The 15724-nt window shown below is 41.6% G+C and overlaps 2 protein-coding genes across 7 annotated transcripts in view; one reads left to right on the top strand and one right to left on the bottom strand.

Annotated features, from left to right (window-relative positions):
- TRIM55 (tripartite motif containing 55) overlaps positions 1-11906 on the top strand; it is a 55324-nt gene extending 43418 nt beyond the window's left edge. For 5 of the 6 annotated variants that reach the window (XM_059166326.1, XM_059166327.1, XM_059166330.1 and 2 more), the window contains one exon: positions 10018-11906. In XM_059166326.1, the coding sequence (XP_059022309.1) occupies positions 10018-10140 (123 nt within the window). In that variant the 3' untranslated portion in view covers positions 10141-11906. Of the gene's footprint in view, positions 1-8722; positions 8818-10017 lie in introns of all 6 variants that reach the window. The other variant, XM_059166328.1, reaches the window with a different exon arrangement.
- A 6-nt stretch (positions 11907-11912) lies between these two features.
- Positions 11913-14463, bottom strand: CRH (corticotropin releasing hormone). The gene is made up of 2 exons (XM_059166332.1): positions 13770-14463; positions 11913-13019 (listed from the first exon to the last, which is right to left on the bottom strand). The coding sequence occupies exon 2, from the start codon at positions 13003-13005 to the stop codon at positions 12415-12417; it is 591 nt and encodes a 196-aa protein (XP_059022315.1). The 5' UTR covers positions 13006-13019; positions 13770-14463; the 3' UTR covers positions 11913-12414.
- Between the last annotated feature and the right edge of the window lie 1261 nt (positions 14464-15724).

Raw genomic sequence — 15724 nt, 5'->3', positions numbered from 1 at the left:
AGCAAGTGTCTGGCAATAGGCCTCATAGCCCCAATCCAACAATCCCGTCTCCCCTTCTGCCCCTAGCAATGTACAGGGCCAAGCATTTCAGGAACTGAAATAGCTGACATATCTAATGCTTTTAAGTGACTAGGCTGAACTTTATGATTCAATGACTGGTTGTCACTGGGCTGTGGTGCCCTATTTTTAGTTCTGATGTAATTAGCTGTATAAGCAAATGTCTCTGTATATTTTCATGATACACTTAGGCCCTAATTCACTCCTTGTATTATCTAAACCAGTTTTCACATTATTGACAGAGGCTACCCTATCATGGGCCAGAGACTTCCAGCACCAAGCTGCCTTCTTGGCTAAGAAGATCTGAGATTCCCAACCCAAGTATTGGCAGGCAGAAGTGCATGGTCCTTTCAACTGTCTCAAGTGTTTCCAAATTCTTCCTATCTAGCATATCATGAGTTCAGACACAGAACCTAGGAACCACATTGGTCCCCTACACCTTTGAGCTCTTTACTTTAAAATAGCAAAAGGGATGTATGGAAGTCAATGCCAGTGGGCAAGTGACACCAAGGAAAATCAGTCCATACCATCTTAGTCCCCAGTCCAGGCACTATAAATATTACCTTGTGAGATTACAAAGGTGCTCCCAGAGGAAAAAAAAAAAAACCCAACCAAACAAAAAAAACAACATTTCATGAGAGACAGAGAGAGATAATGGTGGAGGGGAAAGGAGGGAGAAAAAAGAAAGAGGAAGAAAGGCAGGCAGGCAGGCAGGAAGGAAGCCTATGGTTTAACAAGTAGGGGCTCGCAGAGTCTTTTCCCTTCTTGAAGGGTTTATCTCCTAGGTTCTCAGAAACCAATGTATGTGTCCTCAGATCTGAGACCTTATCAAATTTCTCATCATTCCAAGATTTGGTCTCCTAGAAGATATTCATATCTTCCTAAACCAAGATGAACATTAGGCCAAAGTTCCAAGGAAAAGCACCATGTGGAATCCTGGGTCTCCACAGCTGTCACATACAAAAAGATAAAATCATTTTCATGCAAATGATCTTTAAGACCAAACCATTGATTCTGATTTAGGGCAAATATTAATTCTAGTTGCCACCTGAAGACTGAGAGGTGAGAGATGTTGGTCGCTAGAGGGCTGGAAAACTGCTTTTCCAAGTGAATTTAATCTCCCAAGGTATTACAGAACATTTTAAAAAATTAAGCAGGAGACCAAGAACATGATTTCCCATGAGTGTGACTACAGGCCCCATGTTCTTTGAAATGATCTATTTAATTTTCCAAAACAAACTGAAATGAATGAAAATTTAACTATGTTCTCTAAATTTAATTGAGGGATTCAGGGTGTCAAATTATTTTCAGACAGAAATCCCTACTGAGAGCAACTGGCTTGTGGGTTTTTTTTTTTTTTTAAAACAAATTAGGAGATTCAAGCTTACAAAATGCTGATATGCCAGCACCCTGCCTGTGCTGGAATTTAAGCTTGGTAAAAATAGAGAGAAAATTGATCAGGGCTCAGGACTGGCCCTCAGGACTTAATAACTCTAGCAGTTATAAGAAGTTATGATAATAAAATGCAGTCCATTTTACATAGAAAAAAATTATAGGAGAGAGTAAGCTTTTTCTTAAGGAAGTTTTAATGAGACCATTACATTAACATTATTAATGCTTTTTCATTTGTATTCTTCAATTGCAATTATTTTTCCGGCTTTTTTTTTTTTTTTTTTTTTTTTTCCTGTTGGGAAAGTGACTTCCTAATTACTGTCAAGTTGGGGGATTTTCTAAAAGGACAAAAAATGTCTATACTAAAATTGCAGGCTCTATTTCTCAGGATCAAATAGCATCCTTGGTAAAGGTTATTTTAACAGGAAGCTAAAATGGATGTATCCATTTGAAAGAGGGAAATACATGTTGTGTGTAAGCAGTATAATGAACTCATTTCCCCTGGCAACCTGTGCCTACAGCCCTACAATTCCGTGAAAACATTAATGCAGCCTCCAGGGAGAGCTCTCTGGGGGAGTTCTTACAGCTAGTTGAATTTTGCTTCCAGTGTCTTAAAACTGTTTATTATTCTAATTTAACCCAAGACCCTTGCTAGTATTGCACATACTGGGGATTTCTTTTCTCCCACTGCCATCCACAAAGAATTAATCCATCACCACGTTGATGCATCTGAAAAACCGATGCTGCGTGACAGGGCTGTCACTACTGTGTGTCCCTTGCTTTGTCATTTACAAAGTCTTTCACAGACGTTCTCTCGTTCAAAGTTCAAAACAACCCTGTCCAGGAGGAATCGTTAGACTTGCACATTTTACAGGAGGCGGGAGCTTAGAGCCCAGTGATCCCTTGCCCCGCCCCATCTTGCCCCGCCCCACCTTGCCCCGCCCCACCTTGCCCCGCCCCACCTTGCCCCGCCACGGAGTGTGAGCTGTTAGCGTGCAATATACCCTCCGCCAAGCTCGCGTGTAGGAAAAGTGAGTGAATCCCCACTTTACATGGGTTGACGACTAAGCCAAAATAGGGGCTCCCCTGCTTTGAGTCCCAGCTCTTGATGCACTGGCACGGACTCACGGGGCAGAGAGGTCGTTTTTAGGCCTCGCTGCTCGCAGGCGTGTGGCTAACCGTTGCAATGGCGGTGTACCCTCGTTCTTCGTTACACCCCACACTGCTGACCAACCTGCCTCTCCCAATCTGACTTCCAGCGCTGGAACTGGCCCTTCCCGTGAGTCTCACACGCTCAACAGCAGCTGCTTTTCTCTTTGGATTTGTGGTCACTCTTATCTCTCTCTGCACTCTCATTAGCGTTACTTTGAGCAAAGTCCTAGCCTCCTTGAGCCTGAGGCTGATGGTAATACCATCAGCCTCCCAAGACTCTAGAAGAGGACCTGTTTGGCCTATTTGCCTAACACAAGGCGGAGAAGCTCCCGTCTGGGAGGAATTAATGATCAAATGAGCAGTTCTTTGTAATTCAGTACTTCTTTCAGGGTGGGTGAGAACACAGACTCTACAGTTGAACACACAATCATCAGGTCCACATCAGAGAAGGCTGGTTTTTGTTTGTCAGGTTGTGATACCAACGTTTTAGCTTCTTCCTGCTCCCCACCCCGACCCCATCAATGCCTAAATACCATGTTTAAAACAAAACAGTACACACCATAAATCTTACTCTGGGTTAAGAAAAAGTGGTAAATTTAGTTTTTTCTTGTTTCATAGGTCTGAGGAAATTACTCTGATTTCTGGTCTTCCCTTAACAAGGAGCAAAGCTCCCAAATCAAACCCCTTCACCCACTTCTTTTTCTTTTTAAAAAAGATTTGTTTTACAGAGTGAGAAAGAGAGAAGGAGTGTGGTGGGGAAGGACAGAGGGAGAGGGAAAGAGACTTTCCAGCAGACAGCCCCCTAAAGTGCAGGGTCCAAAGACACCCATGGGGCCAGATTCCCGGGCCCCAAGATCATGACCTGAGCTGAAATCGAGTTGGAACCTTAACCAGCTGAGCCACCCAGGCTCACCCATCACCCATTCCTTTACTTAGTGTGTACAGCTGCAAATCCTCCCAAGAAAAATGCTTTTGGTGGGTGTTTTCCTTCTATAGCTCTTTTGGAGTGTACCTATTTTCTTCTTCCTGTAGCATTCACAGAGAGTGTGCTATATTTACACACCTCTGTGCTTCCTAATGCATCTCAGTTGCTCCACCACCAAGCAGAAACATCTGTATTCCTGTGAAAGAAATACCCGCGGTAGAAGACCTGCCCAGCAGAATTTCCAGGGCTTAGACCCTTGGCTGTGAATTACAGACCACATCCTAGTTATACCTCAGAAACTGATGCATGGTTCACGTTCTTGGACGTATTCTCTTTTCCAGTCTGGAATCCATAATGCTTAAGCTATCCAAGGGCCTACAGTTCAGGAATGCTAAGCAAGGAGCAGGCCAGTGCTTGAGTTTAGTCTTTCTGACTAAACATTCTAGGCATGACCCCAGCAATTCTACTCATACCTGTTCCCAGCCTCTGACCTTGATTCTCTGACCCAGCCTAGCAGGTTCAGAGTAAAAACAGGGTGGTTGCCCACTCAGCAGCCTCAAGTCTAGCCTTATCCCTTCTATCCACATTCCTTTAAGGCAAATGGATTTCATTATAGATGGGTAAGGGTCCTTTTGAATTGGCCAAGGAGGACTGGCATTTAACAGGTGGGAATAACCAGATCCTTCTTTCAGGTTGAATTTGTGATTGGCATACACAGCAGCAGAGAGGTGATGGAAGCCCAAGGGTTGGGGCTTGGACACAAATTTTCTCCCTGACCCCAACATCCCTTCAATGGTCTGACACAATGGCCCCCATGTTCACCATAGTTGTCCCTCAGGATAAGACATGGACATTCCCATGCTATGTGGCAGGGGTGTACATTAAGCCATCAGCATCCATTAATGTCTCAGTCGTCATTCAGTTGATCAGATACCTTACTATAACCTGGACAAGGTGAGGAAATGGAACACAGGCAGGTAAATAACAGACCAGGATCATCAGTGGTAGAAAGAATGATCATTTGGGGAAAAGCAGATGCAGGCACCTCCTGGAGTCTCTGGGCAGCCTTGAAGGAGCCTGAGGGCAGCCTGAGAGCCCAGCTTTTCACTTGGGCCAGCTAAAAAAAATATTTTCCCTCTTAAATGTGAACCCAGACTTGTGCGAGAGTGACTATCAGGAACGCATCTGTGTGGTTTGGGTCCAGTGGGTCATGTGGTACAGGATGTATTTCGGTAAAGGGGCTGCTGCTGTTGCCTCCATGCTAGGATAAGAGCATTTCACTAAACTGCACCAGTTAGATCCCCTCTGCTAAGTGCCCAGGGACAGACACATCTGGCTTCAGTTGAGCACTGAAGGCAGTTTCATGCTTTGTCAAGAATCTTGCTACAAGAAGCATGCTGGCTTAAAAAAAGAAAAAAAATCACGTTTAGCATGAAAATCAAGCCAAAGAGAGGCACCTGGGAGTCACACTGGGTTAGGGCTCAGGTTATGATCCTGGGGTCCTGGGATTAAGCCCCTCATGGGGCTCTCTGCTCAGTAGGGAGCCTGCTTCTCCTTCTTCCTCTGCCTATGGCTCTGCCTACTTGTGCTGTCAAATAAATAAAATTTTCAAAAAAAAAAAAAATCAAGCCAAAGACTCCATTGAGCATTTCATGCTCTTTTCATTGACGCTTTCCTACTAAAAACTAGCCTTCGGTTAAGAGCAACAGGTTTATGTGTCTTTAGAGACCACAAAGGTAACATTAATGCAAAAGCAAGCCAGGTAAAAGAAAAATGTTAATAAAAGCATAAATGCAAGATTTAATTTGCCTTCCTCTTTAATCTGAGCATAGCAACTATATAAGCACAAAAAAAAGGGGGGGGGGGCACTGAAACCAGCCTTGCAGCAAAGGAGGCAAAAGGGAGTAGTGAGCATGATGGAAATCAGGAGAGAGAGAGAGAGAGAGCATACCCAATCCAAGGGGACAGAGAGTGGGGGTTCTCCATGCAGGTGCTGGACTGCTGTATTTCTGCTTTGACAAGAGAACCCACATATCCAGATTTTAATGCGAAGTCTCCTATTTTTTTTCTTAATTTCTAATTGTGGTAAAACCCACATAACATAAAAATTACCATCTTAACCATTTCTGAGCATACAGTTCAGTAGTCTTAGTATATTCACATTGTTGCACAACCAATCTCCAGAATTTTTAATCTGGCAAAACTGAAACTCTGTATCCATTAAAAAACAACTCCCCATTCTACCCCTTCCCCCAGTCCCTGGCAACCTCCATCCTACTTTGTGTTTCTATGAGTCTGACTACTCTAGATACTTCTTGTATTCTGTAAGTGGAATCACAGAATATTTGTCATTTTGTGACCGGTTTATTTCACTTAGCATAATGTCCTCAAGGTTCATCCATGTTGTAGCATGTGTCAGAATTTTCTTCCTTTATGAAGCTGAATAATATCCTATTATATGTATATGCTACATTTTAGTTATCCAGTCCATCCATTGATGAACACTTGGGTTGCTTCCACTCTTGGCTGTTGTGAATAGTGCTCCTGTGAACATAGGTGTGCATATATGAGTCCCTGCTTTCAACTCTTTTGGAGATATGCCCAAAGGTGGACTTGCTGGCTTATATGGTAATTCTATGTTTAATTTTTTGAGGCAGTGCCCCACTGTTTTCCATACCAGCTGCACCATTTTACATTCCTACCAACAGCGCACAAGGGCTTCTCTTTCTCCACATCCTTGCACCTGATTTTTTAATGTTGCAACTAATTCAAGTTTGTATCAAGATACCACTCAAGCCACACAGTTCAGACCAAGTAAACACAGTCCATAACCTGGAACGGTCCTGTGCACAGAGACAGATGTCCACAGGCTTCTGGAATAATGCATGCTCCTTGATCCCCATCAATAAGCAATGATTCTAGATGACCTCACTTGATAAGGATGATGCCAACACATTATGAAGCTTTGGATGGAAAAACCTCTCATCACCCTACTCTTTGATGGAGTAAGAACCTTGTATCATAATCTGACATTAATTTTTTTCTTCTCAAAAAAAAATTTGATAGTAACAGGGAAAAAATCTAAGTAAAGTATTTTATTTCTGCGTGGATCTGATTCATGAATACCTGGCATTCCTGGTCAAGTTCATCTAAGAAGATAGCCTTCCTCCTAAGCAAATGTATATCACTCCCCTCTACAGTCTTTTGTGGCTCTTGACTGAACTGTATCTCGCAGTTGAAACAGGGAAAAGGCTGCCCCCCTAATCCATTTCCTGCTTTTATTTTATGCCTAAAATTCATTTCTCAAATAATCTGAAGCCCCATAGTGATACAGCAGAGTGGTAGGTGATGGTTGTAAGTTTGGTTACTGGAGAAAAATGTGTAAAATTTAGTGTAATAAGGGACTAATAATCCTTTCTTCATCTTTTTATACATCTCAAAGTAGATTGAAATGCAGGACAAACACAAAAGCAGGTAGGGAATTTCAGTGCTTGTCATGTTCTATCCTTTGTTCAGCTCCATGGAACACCTGAATTCCCAAGAAATAGCATTTCCTGTGATAGAGGAGCATTTGGAAAACTACCTAAAGGAATACATATATACAATTCTATTTGAGGACAGCTATAGGAAAAAGGTCTGCTTATGATTTAGTGGGCTGTATTCATATAGAGATGAGGTTTCTAAATCTTTAACTCATTCTTCCTTTAGGAAAGAGCCATATATAAAGTTGGGCTACTTGGAGATACACTGGATAGATCATGGATAATCATGATTACAGTATGCCACAGGAATTAAATCCTATAATAACCAATTCTGACAAGATGATTGCAAATATAATCATTTTTCCTCACAGCGGGGGGGTCACCGCTCTTGTATATAGTTCCTCATTGGCTGTCCCCAGGCGATTCTGCATGGTAGGGGAGCCTCTTCACTAACATAAGAAAGGAAAGAAAGAAGGAGGAGAAGGAAGGGGTGAAGAGGGAAGGAGGAAATGCACATTTTAAAAACACTTAATGTAAGTGAGGCATGTGCAAAGTGCTTTAGATGTATTACTTTATTTATTCAGTACTTACAACAGCCTTGTGAGATAGGGTCTCATCTCTTTTTACAAAAAGAAAAACCTTAGTTTTTTAAGTCAGAGGTTAACTGACTTATCCAAGTCATACAGCTTAGTAAGTGGCTAGTCTAGGATTCTATGCCAGGCTCAACGTCTTGGCATAAAACATCTTTGCTGAGATGGTTGGTGGGTCCCCAATTTTACATAAACAAGACCAAGAAGATGGTGTAGCCACCTGAAAATACTCAGGATAAATCTCTGCTCTTGGCAACCACTCAGACACTGGCTTTTCTTCTCTGAAAGACAGCATCTGTCCATATCATTTAGAAGGAAATCTAATAACTGCACGAAAACACAAGGAATGTTAAAGGAGCAACCTAAACTACTTGATAGCAAGTTTTGAAAGCTGTCAAGGTCCTAACAGCTAGAACTTTTTCAATGGAAGACAGATTTTCTTCTCAAGTACAGAAAAGCACAAAAATATATACAAATCCCAAAGGCAGTATCAAATGGTTTGTTAGCCACCAGCAGTTTTGCAAAGATTATATCCCTCTACAGAAAATACCTTACGCTACTAGTTTTGCCCTTTACATAGTTCAGAACAGCTGTCATGGAAGATTCCTCTAGATTAGGGTCTGCTTTCAAGAAAAAGAGGCTACAAAATGCACACTCGTGGTCTGTATTTTTAGGCAGAATTCAGTATTCACTTCTATAAAATTGTGGTTAGAAAAAGGTCTTCCACAGCTCACTGATATGCCCAGATCACTTGGATTGGGGGTTTATTTGGTGGTTTTTTATTTTGTTTTATTTTGGTTTCTTTTTTTTTTGTTGTTTGTTTGTTTTGTTTTGTTTTTAGGATTAGTTAGAGTAAGGTGACTACAGTGGGGAAGAAAATAGTTTGATGTCCATAAAAGGGCACAGGGTTCTGTCAGGTTGTTTTTTCCACATCAACTTCAAGGACACAGAGGTATCTAACCCATTACCAAATAGAATCTAATAGCATAATAGTAGCCTTTAAAAAAAAAAAAGCCCAATTTCACTTGATGTCTCAACTATTCCTTCATGGAAAACTACTTGCTTTGATTTTATTCTACTGTAACTGAGTATGATTTCATGGCCTTTCTAAACTTTCTATTAAGGAACAACATGGCAGGTGGAAGGAAAATCCCCGAACCATAAAGACTTGGGACAATTTTACTGAACTTGAAACATTACCCTAAAACACATATTTATGGTAAAATCTGGGAAGGTGCAGGAAAAGCACTCATTTTCACTCTAAACTATTTTAAGTGGCAACAACACAGCATACTTACCAAAATTCTGCTTTGTCATGTCAGCTTTCTATCGTCCATTCATGCAGCAGCTTCACAAAATCACCCCGGGCTTCTGCATTGAATGCATGTGCCTACCTCATTGCTTTGAAATCAGTGCCATTCTAATCCAGCAGGATAATTTTACCAGTGAAGTCATCAGAATTTGTTAGGCCATCTTCCGTAGCTCTAGGAAGAGCTGTGTTTGTCAAAGTACCTTTAAATGTAAGGAGTCTGAGTATACACATCAAATTGCATTTCAGCAAGACTCCTGTATGATTGTCTCCCATTTCATCATTTTTTTCAACTCAAAACAATAAAAATTAATTTCACTTATGATATTAGATTGGTCAATTACTCAAAATCACAATGGTATCTGTCTGGTATCTATAAAGGATAGATACCTTTTATGGAGCTATCTATATAAAAAATAGATATCTCTTTAGAAATTTTGATGTCATTAGATGTTATTGCCTAGAGAAAAAAAAAAGTCCTTTCATTCACGATTTGTTCAAAACTAAGCTTGCCGCTTTGCAAAAAATATACTATTTACATATAAATATATAATATACAGCACTGTATAAGTTTAAAGTGTAAGTGATTTGACTTAACACATATTATGAAATGATGACCACAGTAAGTTTAGTTAACATCCACCAATTCATATAGATGCCAAAAAGAAAAAAGTGTGTTTTTTTCCCTTGTGATGAAAACTCTTAGGATCTCCTTAACAACTTTCAAATATGTCAGACAGCGGTGTTAACTATAGTCATCATGTTGTACACTGAGGACTTTTTAAACACAAGTTCCTATTAGTTCAATGCCACTTTTGGCTTAGTAAATCATATATATGTGAACTTAAAAAAAATAGCCTGGACCCTTTCCCAAGAACTTCCTTCCACTGCATGCATTACTGCTGCCCCTTTTGGGATCATGAGTGTGAATTATTTTCATGGCTCTTGGCCGTAGCCAAGACAGCCTGAGCTTGCTTTCCATCCCTAATAATAATTATGTTCTATATAATAATTATTATTATTATCCTTTCTCCCAAGTAGAAAAGTGACTGGACCAACCCAAAAGGACTAGGCTCTTCTTCCTCTGATCCAGATTTTCTTCTGTTGCAGATTGGATTTGAGGACCCTCCCCTCCAGGTACAGGCCGCAGCTTCAGGGAGTGGGAACGGAGCTGATTCTGAGCCAGCCCGTCATGTCTTCTCCTTTTCCTGGTTGAACTCCCTGAGTGAATGATGTTCATTCCAACTGCTGCCCTTTGTCTGCCTGGCTGAGGTGCACACCAGCAGCAGGGAACCTAGGTGAAATTAATATGATGCAGGTGATGAAAGGGACCTCTGAACAGGATTTCTGCAAAAAAAAGAAGAAACCCTTTAATTCCAGATGACTTTCCAGAGGGAAAACAATTTTGAGAAAACAGTTGCTGAAAGTATTGGAAAAAAGAAACTTGACCTTATGCAAATCTTTTATTGTGTGGGAAACATTATGAAGAGTATGTAGGTGTGATACATGTGTGTGTCTGTAACAAGTGGCAAGTGTAAAAAAAAGTGTGCACTACACTATTGTCTCTAATAGGCACTGGCTTTTGTTATAATATAGTAGCTCTCTCTTTCTTCTTCTTTAACATTGCAGTTGGTCAGTGAAATTCAGTGTTAATTCAGAAGTGACTGATTTATCAATATATGGACAAAAGGTAAATCATTGACCAAAGATATGAAACATTTTACAAAGGTTTCCTCTTTTCCATAACAGATGTCACTGAGGTATATCCAGAAATGTTCCTTAGCTCTGGTGACACTTCTTAGTCCAGAAGGCTGAAGGCCTAAGACATTTCTGGTGAATTTTTCTCAACTTAGTTAGATGTGCAGATATCAAGCATTTGAATTAAAAAAGAATTTCCAACAGGAACTGTCTATTATGTATCTACTGAGGCACAAAACCTGGTGAACCATAGAATAACTGTGTGTATTTAAATATCTATACATACACAATACATATTTAAAATACATATATATATATACTTAAATCCTGATTTATTTGTCCCACCATAATGCCTCTTTCAAAAGTATTACTTTATTCTGTATGAACTCTTAAATAAATGTTGTTTTTAACAACTTAGTCTTATAATGATTTATTCAGTGTTTCATGTGATCCTATTAATATGTTAGTCAAGTGTCTTCAAAGGGTCCCAAGGGAAGAAGCATCTTCATACATCCAAATTAATTTCAGATTATTATACATTCAACTGAATTTTTTTTAAGTTATAACTCAACTACCAAAGATAAATGCACTGTAGAACTAATTGGATGTGCCTGTTCCATTTTCAAAATGCACAGTTTATATTCTTAAGAATTACAGTGATGAGGATTGGTATAGACATAAATGAGAAGAGCATTTGTGAAGTTATTAAAGTCAAAATATTTTTTATTTAAAACATTTTCCCAAGTGCCATTTTATAGCAATTAAATTCGTTGCTTTAAGTAGAGAAGCTTTCAAGTTTCTCCTATTAAAAGTGGGCACTGAAATAGCATAGAAAAAGTATATCTTTGGTACCAAATAGTAGCTTGATAAAGTGAGTCTTTCTCATAACAAAAACAAAAAACAAGCAGTGTTGGCCCTATAGTTTGGAGGAATGCCTTGCAAACCTCTCTCCTCTTTGCCTTTCCTCTTTCCCTGTCCTCTACAATTATTTAACATTTTATAGTTAATCAGGGTTAATTATTATTTCCATTATGAATTGATCTCCTATTCATAGAATTATCAAGTCGTAAAGTTGGAAGAAATTTCCCAAATTATTTTAACTTAACCTCAGAGGTGTAATCTGACGTACAGAGAGGCAATTGCAGTATCTGTGTAAGCCACTGGTGTATGTTTGCATTTTTAGTAGGAAATTAATGCAAGGAGTTTTGCTTTCTCTTGTGCTGAAGTCAGGGTGAAGAAAGCCAGTAGCTGAGAGCTTTACTCCTACGAACATGGAAAAGGAAAAATAAAGTCACCATTATCTTTGCAGCTTTTATTAAAAATATAAATATTCAACATTCTCTTACACAACCAAATTGACCAAGGATTGGAAAGATGTTTTATTACCGAAACGTTTACAAGGAAAGGTTGATTCAAAGAGCTTACAGATTTTGTTTCACCCACCCAAGAGAATGACATTCTCTTTGGCTCAGACCACAACAAAATAAATTGGGTGACTTCTGTCTGCTTCAAAACATTTCCTTCTGGTTCTATACTTTCTAAACACCATTAAAGACACCTGGAAATGGAAACTCAGAGTAGACAATACAAATAACATTTTGTTGCTGTTACTGCACGTGAATACAGTTTGTGCATGCTAATTAAGGAGTATAGGCTCTCTCGCTGTATATCGGCTAGGCTTCAAGCTATAAAAAAATAAACAAATGGTATTAGAGCAATGCGATGATACAGGATACTTTATTAATTTTTTTTTCATTTTTTTTGTGTGTGTGTGCTAAATGCTGCATCTTTTTGGCCAAACGCACCGTTTTATTTCCCAATTATCTCCATCAGTTTCCTGTTGCTGTGAGCTTGCTGCGCTAACTGCTCAGCCCTGGCCATTTCCAAGACTTCTCTTAAGAGGTGGAAGGTGAGATCCAGCGAGATGGGAGGTTCCTCGGATCGCCTCTCCCTCTCCGGTGTCTCCTGGCGGCTGCCGAGGGCGTTCTCGGCTCTGCGCTCGGCGGGACCTGCGGGGCTGTCGAGCGGGCGCCGGGGCAGCGGCAGCTGCTGCAGCAAAGCGCGGAAAAAGTTGGCAGCCGCCTCGTCCGGCGAAAGGCGGCTGCCGCTGCCGCCAGCGACAGGTGAAGAGGCGGGCAAGAGGGGAGCAGCGGGGCTCTTGTTGAGGTTACCCAGGCGGAGGAAATATTCCTCCCCCATGCGGAGCAGGACGGGCCGAGCCTGCGGCTGTTGGGGCTGCTGGGGTTGCTGCGGCAGCTGGAAGAAATCCAGGGGCTGGGGGTGCTGCGGGGCCTGCCGGGCGCCTGGGATGGGCCCCCGGCTGAGGAGGGCCCTGCATGGCGGGCAGGGCAGGAGAGCCACCAGCAAGACGCCCGCGGACAGGAGCAGCGGCAGCCGCATGGTAGGGGCGCTCGCTGCGGCACAGAGGTGGGCGGAGAGAGGAATGAGAGAAGAGAGAAAGAAAGAGTTGGTCAGAGTTTAGCTCAAATGGGAGGTGCGCTTGGGGTCTTTCTACCCGATACACACAGACGTGCCTCGGGGGTTCAGGCAGGCACTGTCCGCGGTGCTGAAGCTCTCCAACTAGGACTTCTAGAGTTGGAGTGAGCTGGGGCGGGTGGTGGTTTCAGGAAAGGGGATGCCTACAGGGCTCAGCACTAAAGCTCAGCCCCTCGTCGGGCTGGAGTGACCCTTCTTCCGAGACCCTCGAAGGGTCTCTGAGCCCCCTTTCTAATGATCCCCAAAACCGATTCCCCGAACTCTAGAGAAGATCTACAAATTTTAGATCTCACCCCCACCCCCCACCCCCCGCCCTCTCCGGATCTTTCAGCGTTGTCCTCCAAATTGAGAACTGCTGCCTCCTCCTCCTTTTTCTCCATCCCAGCCCTTGCGTCCTTCTCTCGGGGGTCGAGATCGATGGCGGGGACTCGTCTACAAGGCCAGCGAGGAGTAGTTGGTAGCAGCCGTCTAAGTTTGCTTTTGACACATCCCGGCTACTACCGGAATCTTGAAGCACAGTCAGCAAACACACACACGCACACACACAGGCGCACACACACTCACACTCACACACATACTCTCAAAGGGACACCCGGCTCCGCCGCGCACACCATGGCAGTTTAGGCAATGCAAAGTTGGAGGCGCGTTTCCGTCTAAGCACTCCCTACCTTCTGAGGTGCTTCTGCAGGTGAGTGGGGCGCTGCCGCCTCTCTGCAGAGGGACGTCTGCGGGGCTTTTTCAGGGGTTTTCTTCCCTTCGCCTTTCTGTCCTCACTCTCTTTTTCTTCCCCTCTTATCTTTCTCTTCAGTCTCTCAACGGACTTGGGCTCTGAGTTTCTCCACAACAGAGCCTGGAGTGGGATTTTATAGCGTCGACCCTCTTCAGAAACCACGCAGCATTTGCCTAATAAGCTGACGCTCTCTTGACAGCTCGATTGCGTGCTGCCTCTGCTCCTGCATAAATCATAGGGCCCTGCCAGAGAACGAGGGGCAGAGTTTTGCTATCTCAACACTGAATCTCACATCCAATTATATCAACAGATATTTATCGCCTCCTTGGTGACGTCAATGAGCCCTAAAATGGAAGGGCTTCTTATGACTTGTCCATTGACAAAAATTCTTGAATGAGATTTCCCAAGTGTGAAAACATACTGATCTCTTACTATGAAAGGTCGAATTCGGGGTCAGAAGGACATCGAATGAGAGGGGAGGGGAAAAAGAAAGTGCGAGGGACAGGAGGTCTATCAATGCACAGTCCTATGGAGAAAGCAGCAACCAGTTCTAAGGGTTGGATCTGGATCCTCCTCTTTCCTCTTCCTCCTAACTTCTCTGACCAGTTGTCTCTGGCAACACCTCTGTATCTGAAAATAATCCTTTGCTAGAGACAGGTGTTGCATCAACTTTCTGCCTGGTTAAGAATAATGAACAAGTAGATAGGATTGTGGGGATATCTAGCTTTTAAGCCTCTACCTGCTTTCTCTTCAAAGGAATTATGAGTCTGCAGAAGCAAGACCAATAAGTCTCTTGAAATGAGGCTCAAGTTTAAAAAAAAAATGATTGGCCGGAGCTGCTTTCCATAATGAAGTGGCCCAAACTAGGGTCAGTTGGGAATGTAGTGAGATTTTAAATTCCTCCAGAACTTCACTGCTCCCTCTTTGTCTCTCCTGTCAGAATCCAAAATTAATAATGGATTTTCTTATTCTCAAATTAGAGAAAGGATTTGTGAGCGGTGTATGAGTTATACAATCTTCATTTGGTCTACCTGATGCAAACCCAATGAAAGAAGCATTCATTCTAACTTCCGGTTTTATATTGGGAAAGGCTCAAGCTGCCTGATAATAGGGCTGAATTCATCTTCTGCACTTTTCACTGATGAATATTGAGCCCATAAAAAGGTAATCTCATTCATTTTATTTCTAAATACTATTAACATCCATTATAATATCCAACAGGGACACCCAGATTGTTGTTGGTTTTTTTCTTAATCATCTTTTTTTTCCAAATTTAAATGCATGGAAACCTGATAAATACATAAATGCTCTCTGCTACCACAGAATGTAATGCTAAGCTTGTAAAACCATACTCAAATTTCAAATTAAATATGACACTATCATATAAGTAGGAGGCCGTTACCTCTAATTTTGCAGTTCAAAATGAAATTCCAAATTCTGGTGTCTGTGATTTAATTCAGTTTCTAGATAACCATGAGTTATTTATCAGAAATCTCCTGTTGCTCATTTCTGGTTAGCCCTGCTGCTTTTTTTGTAGCTACATGATAAAAGATGCAATACATATTTCAACTCCCATTTTGGGTCTATACTAATCCACAACTGCTCTTACAAACAAAAGGAAGGTAGAAAGAGAAATGCTGGCAGTTTCCAGAGAATTCAGCCTATAGTTGGATCATTATGCTATGGAACATACTTTTAGATGAAATGTATATAAGAGAACAAAGACGTGTCTTCTGGGAAATACGTAGGTTGTTAATGGAAAATGAGAATTATAGAAAAAGGTTGAGCTTCTATAGGGAAGCAGTGTTTTATGTTGATGGGGGCATACAGAACCTTGTTTTTTGTTACTGTGAGCTTTTTTTTCCCTTTGAGTGGAACTTAACTTTTTGTTTA

Source organism: Mustela lutreola, chromosome 3 (genome assembly GCF_030435805.1).
Source record: "Mustela lutreola isolate mMusLut2 chromosome 3, mMusLut2.pri, whole genome shotgun sequence".
Taxonomy (NCBI): domain Eukaryota; kingdom Metazoa; phylum Chordata; class Mammalia; order Carnivora; family Mustelidae; genus Mustela; species Mustela lutreola.
This window is presented reverse-complemented; position numbering and strand designations above follow the sequence as displayed.